A 7,851-nucleotide genomic window follows, 5' to 3' on the forward strand; every position below is an offset into this window, starting at 1 on the left:
TCAGTTTTGAAAACATTTTTTTATAGAGCCATCAAGAATAACACTCTTTTGCAAAAGGTGGCGGTAATGTAGGCTATCAAATGATGTCAATCGATTTGTTTTAAATGTTTTGCCTATTTGCATGTGTAGGCTACATACTTACGGTCTATATCAAGTTTTATTTCATGATGAGACGAATATCTGAGTTATGGGCTTCAAGATTTCACTAGACTCTCCACAACACACACACCTTTTATTTTATTTTTTTATTTTTTATAATGAACTTTTATTTTGACAAACATATCCGGTTGCATCTATCCTCATCCGTAAGCTGTTGTCACTCTATTCACGGAGATGTTTATGTCGGGTAAGATTCACACGTGTGTACTGTCTATGTGTATACCACGGGTTTTTTCACTTATGTGAAACCAAATAGATGTGAAACACTGTAGCCTTAAACTTAGAGCCACTCACACTCACCTTCAGATACAGAGTCGTATCTTGGATGTTGTTTAGGGTCCTAAGTCAGGTCAGTATTAGGCTATTGGCCAAAGCTAACGTTAGCCTACTCAAACAACAACAACAACTTGTAGCGAAATAGTCTGATTGTAAATGATACTGTAGTAGCCTAACGACAAGGAGGTTACATTAGGCCTACATTAGTCGACTTAATAGTCTTACGTTATTGTTTTGTGGTAGCCTACTGCTAATCTCAGGCATCAGCTGAATCATTCTTGTTCCAGAATTATTAGATATATACTCTAGTATATACTCTAGGCTAAGATCTAAACTGATCGATTAGTGTTTACGTGTCTGCTTTTTCACTCGGCTTTCTGTTAACTCTCGATTGCAGAATGGCTTCCCAAGGCGGAGGGGAGTGTTCATGCTGCTCCCATCAACGGGCAGTGCCCAGCACACACCAAACTTTAGAAGAGATGGACTTTGAAAGAGGTGGGTGACAATTGGCATCTAAGCTTAGCTGATTCCTAGTCTGCTGCTGCATGTCACACTCGGTGTAATTTGTGTAACCAAAAACAAATCCCCACAGGAATTTGGTCTGCTGCTTTAGATGGAGATTTGGGCCGTGTGGAGTCATTCATTAAGAAGGGGACCGATCCTAATACAAAGGATAATGCAGGCTACACTTCCTTGGCAAGTGTTTAGCCAACCATATTCCTATATCTTACTCAGACCTTGTGATGCATTCTTTTTTTGTCAAATTCACTGAAAGGTCAGCTTTACTGTAAAACATTAAAATTGAAATGTTTTCGGGCTTTTCTTGTTATCTCAGCACTACGCAAGCCGCGGAGGCCATGAGTCTGTTTGCGAGCTGCTCCTGGGTCACGGGGCGTGCGCCAGCCCCCAGACCCGTGGCGGTGCCACGCCGCTCCACCGGGCCGCCTACTGTGGGCACCTGCCCGTGGTGAGGCTCCTGCTGAAGTTCCACGCAGACCCACAGAGGAGTGACGACGACGGAGCCACTCCTCTGCACAAGGCAAGGTGGCACTGCTGCCTGGCATACTGGCGTTCAGCACAAATGCGTGCTGCTTGTATTAATTTTCCCTTGGGGATCAATAATTTCCTCTTGGGGATCAACAAAGTATCTATCTATCTATCTATCTATCTATCTATATCTTAAAACTTTAGTGTTTTTGTGTGTGTGTGTGAGAGAGTGTGTGTCTATCTCTCACTCTGTGTGTGTGTGTGGTTGTGTGTGTGTCTCTCTCTCTCTCTCTCTCTCTCTCTCTCGCTCTCACTCTCACTCTCACTCTCTGTAGGCTGCTGAACAAGGCCATGTGGAGGTCTGTGAGCTGCTGCTGAGGCATTATCCAGCCCTGCGGACACAGAGGGACAAGAAGTCACGTGCGCCTCAGCATCTTGCGCCTGTAAACAGCCCTCTGCAACAGCTCCTTCATAGCACAGAAGATGATGGGCCTCCCTTGGACTCGAGCAGTAGTACATCCTGTACTGTGGACATGCCAAAGGCAGATCATCCCCCGTAATGGTACGGTCATCAAATGTTACTGAGGAACAGACTTGGAGTACAAAAAAGAGCTCTGGTTCTCACATCGCTCCAGTCAAGACAAGCTTGGGAAACATTTGTATTTGTAGGAGATGACATTCTTTTTCTCATGGGGGCGGGGGGTGTCTTTGTAATATAAAAAATTGCAAGGAAGTCATATAAAAAACTGCAAGGATGGCCTTTGTTTAGTTGTAGTTCAAACAAGGTTTAATTTGAGCCAAACTGTAGCATCTACATAAAGTATTGGCCATTACATTACTTATTTATTCAATGTGTTTTCTCCATGATCCTACAGAGGGCGCTCTTCCCTCAGCTATTGCAAGGACAGCTGGTGCATGTGCTCTTTGAGAAGAGAACATCTCCAGGAATCTCTGTGCTGTGGAGACCTGGGTGTGCAGACTGAATAACCATTGAAGCAAAGCCTCGACTATCAGGACATGCCACTGTAATGTGCAGCGCCAGAACACCACTCTGTGAAAGAGATGTTCTCAAGCCCTGTTCAACACAACATGTTCGGAAGTTTATGTGTGATCTGGTGCAAGGGCCATAATGTTTTGTTTTGAAGTGCTAGCTGTAAATCTGGTGTGCAGTGATGAAAATCTGTATGGCATAAATTAGTTATGAAGAGTTTGGGCACAGTTGCATTTCTACATTTTTGGAATCTTTTGGGGGGAAAAAAATGATAACATTTATGCTCATACTGTGCCTTGCTACATATTGTGTACATATACATAAAATCCATTGGAAACTTTTCTGTATTTCTTTTCAGTGCAGAAACATAGCAGGGGGCTATCATTTTACATGGATATGTTGTTTTGTAGCTGTTAATCTCAAGAAATTAAGATTTGGTGAGCAACAGAAGTGAATCTGGCTCACTGGGGTTCCTCGGCAAGTAATGAGGAGTTTGCAAGCTGGAATGGTTGTTCATTCTTGGTTTACAACATTTTTGAGCGAGCTCCAGTAACACTCTCCAGTGGAACTGTAATTGTATCTATCACAGCTGTGTCTCTCGAGATGGGCTGTGGGGAGAGTTAGTTGCCGGTGCTGTTATTTTCATGCTAACTTCTGCACAGCTGCTCCGGCGACTGTAGGCCTACCTGACCAGTCGCTGTTCTCCCTGTCCACTTCCAACCTTGAGTCTGTATGTCTTCTTTACTGAGGTCCTGTCTGCCTCAGAAAGTGCTGGAAACATTTGGCAGTCCAATGGCGTGTCTTGGAAGTGGACACAGGCCAGTTTTGACAGGGACTGCCTTTCCCCCTCCTTTGATTCGAATGCCATTGCAAAGCGTGGTCGAACTCTTGTTGGGGGTCACAGCTGATGTCTCATCTAATATATAGGTTAGTAGCTGGAATGTAAGGTTATTGAAAGGTCAAGTTATGAAACGGTTTCAATTTCAATAACCTTTTGATGCACTTACCTTCCATATATTAACATCAACCACTGGTGTGGACAGTCTGAGGGAGAACAAAGAAGATGTATGGAATGCATACAGTAAACATTACATCTAAACCCTGTAGCCAGTCATTCAGTTCTTACTCATTTTCATTGCTTTGACTGACGTAAATCAGGCCAAACAGACCTTTACGCCATGAGCTGTATAAAAAGTGGAAGATATATGTAACCTTGACTGGGAAACACTGCCCTGTTTACAGTGAATCTGCTGTCTTGACTATTTGCAGCACAATGTGCACAGCTTGGGCCATGATGAAAACCGGCAAAAGCACCTCAGTTGGGAGAGTTCTCCTGGAGGCGGTTTCAAACTGGCAACCTCAACACATGCGCTCAATAACTCAGTTTGCATCACCTTGGCGTCGTGGAGATGCAGCACGCACATACATCATGTGTGTCCTCAGCTGTCAAGAGCAGTGAACCCGAGACGTTCTTCACTCCCAGTGTTGATTAGCCATAATAAATCCTTGTTGCCAGTGCAAGAGAGAGAGAGAGAGGGGTGATTGTGTCACCCACACTGAATGTGCTCGTTTTCAACCAGGCACGAATGCAGAGATCTCTCAGACCAATGGTGTAATATGGAGGGGAAAAAACTGCTCATCCTAATGCTAAGCAAACCAGCGCTGAAGTGGGTGAAAGCCTTTTGACGTCACATCGGTGTGTGCACCACTGCACATTTGTCTAAGTAAATGACGAACAAATGTTATTTCATATCTCCTTTCTCTGTGCTGCCACAGAGCCATGAGGAATGCAGGGCCTGGCGAAACGCAAGCACTAATCAATTATGCGCTGGTTGTTGGGAGGTTTATGAGATGCTGTCAGTTGCTTGCCAGACAGGGCTGCATCATCCATGGCCTGTCACAGTTATGATGTGAGGCGGATCAATCCCAGGCAGCAGAGCTTGTGTCTCTGTGCCTGGGATTGGCTTGCTGGGAAATCCAGATTGGCCCTGTGCTTTTCCCACTTGCCACCCATTGCATATTTTTCAGTTGGATCTGTTAACTTGTTTTTTGGATATTTTGTCAGTGGGAAAAATAAATGCCATTTGCTTAGGTTGTGCTGTTCTTTTTTATGGGAGAAGGAGATGGGGGTGGGGTACAGGGCAGGGAAACTGCACTTGAGTAGTTGGTATTATAGTTTGTGTCAACGTCTAGTGCCCCTGCTCCATTCAGAATCAACCCTGTGCATTCTGTAAACTATACAACACACACACACACGCACAAACCCATCCGCTGTGGACACATTGTGCCCTGATCCCAGTGGGGCACCAGCAGGCCCTCTTCCTGTAAGCTCAGCAGCTTTACTGACCACAATTCTCTACAGCACACCAGCGCTCTGGTCCTTATTAAGCTGCTAATTCCGTGCACCACAGGGAGACTTCTACCTCCATCCATTCTCTGTCAGCCTCTGCCTTCACTCGGCCTTGTCTTTCTTTACTCAACAACCATTTTCCTGTTGCTTTGCACACAAGTCACTTCTCTCTTTTTTCTGCTTCGGTAATAGAGCGGTAGCACAGAGACGTATTTCAGGCCAAAATTAAAGTTTTGCTGTTGACAAAGCTCCCCTGACTCTCCCAAAGCTGTAGACTTCTCCCCTGTAATTTCACAAAAACGTCACTTATTATTGGCTACAGAAAACAAACAGAGCAGAGCACTGGCCATGGGGATTGGTTGGAACTTTGGGTTTGCTTACCCAGAACCCACCATTATGAGTCCGTGTTTGGATAAAAGCTTCTGCTAAATACTAGTCACTTCATCACAAACATGAAGGCTAAAGGCTGGTGTTATGGTTGCCCTCACAGCAGACACAGAGCTAGTGTGCCATGTTGGGTTGTGAAGGGTGAGCCCAGAGCAAGGATAATGTTGGCACACCATGATGGTGTGACAGCTGGAAGGTGAGGATGGTTCAGCAGCACTGCATGTGCTGTGTATGGTTTTTTTTTTTTTGGCCTGGCAGTGATCCAGCTGACATCACCCTTTTTTTAACCCTATCCCTGTGTATTATGCTGATTGTGCCTGTGTGTGTGTGTGTGCTGCTCCCATACACGTGCACTAGAGAGACATACTACGGGTCCCTCACCCAGTGCGTCCATCCTGTTGTATTAGCTTCGACTATAGGCCCTTTCACACTGGCAAAATTGCCGCGATTTTATGTACCAGAATCGCGGAACGACTGTCCCTTTCACATAGACCGAGGCGGAACGGCGGGACAAAGTGTCTCGCCAAATTTACTACCAAGCCCCCTAGACATTTTGCTGAGTTTTTTCGTTCCGCCACCAGTGTGAATGGGTCAAGGCGGAAAGGGGAATCTGGGCGGGCATTTCAATGCTATGTCCAGCCCACCACAGGATATTGCAAATAAATCTAACTGATCAAAAGCAGCAATAGCAGAGACAGCACATTATGTCAATCTATAAATTCACAAAGTCTCCAGTCATTCAATGCCTGCTAGAGTTGACTGTAGCTTGGAATGCAATCCATAATAGGCTATCCTAAAATCCAGCAATAAAACAATTGCATGAACTCATGAGCGTCTGTCTGCCCTATATGTATATCCTCTGATTGTAATGCTTACAGATATCTAGGCGATATTTGTAACATTTATTTTGTATTTGGCCTGTTATAAAATCATGTAGACTTATTGAACAATTTAAACACATTAGGAACCGCAAAGTTGGAGATATGCATAAAGACATTGCTGCAAATTTAAAACCGGATTACTCTGGAATGGCTAACTGTGCAGGGGAATGCTTTAGGCTACACCTTTATGTTCGGTAAGGTCTGCTGTTTATTCTGATATATGGTTTGTCATGTGTTGAGGGAAAGTTCGCGAAGTATTCCACCAAGATGAATGGGTAGGGAGACTGGCGCAAAAAATATGATTAAATTAAAGTTACTTTTCTCGCGAACCGTTTACCACAACAACTAACCACTAACATCGTTTAAAGGCTGAGAAAAAGCTCTTTCGTGTGATACATGTGATGTCTGTGATGAATAGGCTACTTCGCAAGTAGTTCAGCAAATTTGGGTGGGACAGAAATACCATTACAGAGCAGCAGTTCTGGCCATATCGGCTCTGGCTCACATGATGTAGCCTACTGCTTTAAATGCATTATCGCTTCACTACCCAACACGCGAACAAGAAAGAAAATAAAACAGAAACCAATGTGCTTATGTCGCGATTTCCGATAGGCCCAGGCCTAGAGAAAAGACAGCTATGGTAACCTAACAATTAGGATTTGCTTTGCCTACACTGCTGTTTGGTTGTCCCAAACTTTGAGACGATCCATACTCGCATTAACTGAATCTTATCAACCCGAACTGCGATGTTGAGTGACAGGATGCAATGCCTAATAATCTCACTGCCTTCGGCATAACTGCTAACAGTGCACTTAGGCCTACTGTTAAACACCTGGAAAATATTAAGCTGCTGTTTTCTTTTCATGACGAGCACTAGGCCTGGCCTATGCTTGAATGATTTATGACTGAATGGAACGTTGCGCTTTTAAAGAACTGCTTATTTCGTCATGTGACAAAGTTTACACTAATCATCATCCTCTAATGTATCCTTATGTTGAGATGTCCATTCTCTTTGCCCTAGGCTATCATTTGTGCGCGAAGCATGTTTCAATTAAGACAGTACACAAGCTATTTTAATTGTTGTAATATTGAATTATTTCATGAATAAATTGTACGCACAGTAGGCTACATTGTACGGCCAACGCAAGGGGCAACTCTTATCTTCAATTTCTCTTCCAAATTACGTTTTATTGTCTGAAGACATCTATTGCAAGAATTTAACATTCTAACAGCATCAGCAAAGCAAATGCAAGCTGACCAAAGTGCAGTCGGTTCTCCCGCCATGGTTTTTGAAATCACACACCTGCTGTATCTAAAGGCCCACGCACATAAGGCCTGCTACGACTATCACTCTACACGCCTCCTGTTGCACGTCACAATTTAATTCACTATAGCTGATCCTGCCTCCTGGCTCCTCAAAATGCCGCATCATGTGAACAGATCAGCAGGCCGGCAAATTTTCTTTCAGACACAAAAAGACGGCAAAAAGACGTCCCCTCTTCCCGCAAATTTAGCGGGATCTCTGTGTGAAAAGGCCTTATGAGTGTTTGTCCTAGCTCACACCGAGGAGACATGCAAGCATGCACTGCCCTTTCTGGGGATTGTTATTACTTTGAAACTTTTATTTCTTCTCTTTCTTCTCCTTCTTCTTATAGCTGATGTAACTTCCTGTGAGTGTGTATGTGAGATTGTGTGTGACAGTTGCGTCTTTAGGTTGTTTGCAGGTGAAATGGCACGTGTGTGTGTGTGTTTGCAAGAGGAACTGCACTTTGGAGCATGGGGAGATTTCATTGGCGTGGGGCGGTGGGCGGTGTTTCCAG

At 44.2% G+C, this 7,851-nt stretch overlaps 1 protein-coding gene across 2 annotated transcripts; it reads left to right on the top strand.

Moving 5' to 3' along the window:
- Window positions 1-292: 292 nt before the first annotated feature.
- On the top strand, window positions 293-2,753 carry ankrd39 (ankyrin repeat domain 39). 2 transcript variants are annotated; one of them, XM_048242988.1, is made up of 6 exons: window positions 293-346; window positions 833-930; window positions 1,028-1,131; window positions 1,271-1,474; window positions 1,758-1,984; window positions 2,298-2,753. In XM_048242988.1, exons 2-5 carry the CDS (start codon window positions 834-836, stop codon window positions 1,980-1,982), a joined length of 630 nt encoding a protein of 209 aa, XP_048098945.1. In that variant the 5' UTR covers window positions 293-346; window position 833; the 3' UTR covers window positions 1,983-1,984; window positions 2,298-2,753. The 2 variants fall into 2 exon arrangements, with proteins under 2 accessions (XP_048098945.1, XP_048098946.1); XM_048242989.1 differs by lacking the exon at window positions 293-346 and adding an exon at window positions 353-508.
- Window positions 2,754-7,851: the final 5,098 nt, after the last annotated feature.

Source organism: Alosa alosa, chromosome 5, assembly GCF_017589495.1.
Source record: "Alosa alosa isolate M-15738 ecotype Scorff River chromosome 5, AALO_Geno_1.1, whole genome shotgun sequence".
In the NCBI taxonomy this organism is placed as follows: Eukaryota; Metazoa; Chordata; class Actinopteri; order Clupeiformes; family Clupeidae; genus Alosa; species Alosa alosa.

Bases quoted from the DNA above. Each gene is read 5' to 3' on its own strand.
- ankrd39 (XM_048242988.1), top strand. From the start codon at position 834: ATGGCTTCCCAAGGCGGAGGGGAGTGTTCATGCTGCTCCCATCAACGG. The intron at 1,132-1,270 runs GCAAGTGTTTAG...TTGTTATCTCAG, and splicing joins ATGCAGGCTACACTTCCTTG to CACTACGCAAGCCGCGGAGG. The intron at 1,475-1,757 runs GCAAGGTGGCAC...CACTCTCTGTAG, and splicing joins GAGCCACTCCTCTGCACAAG to GCTGCTGAACAAGGCCATGT.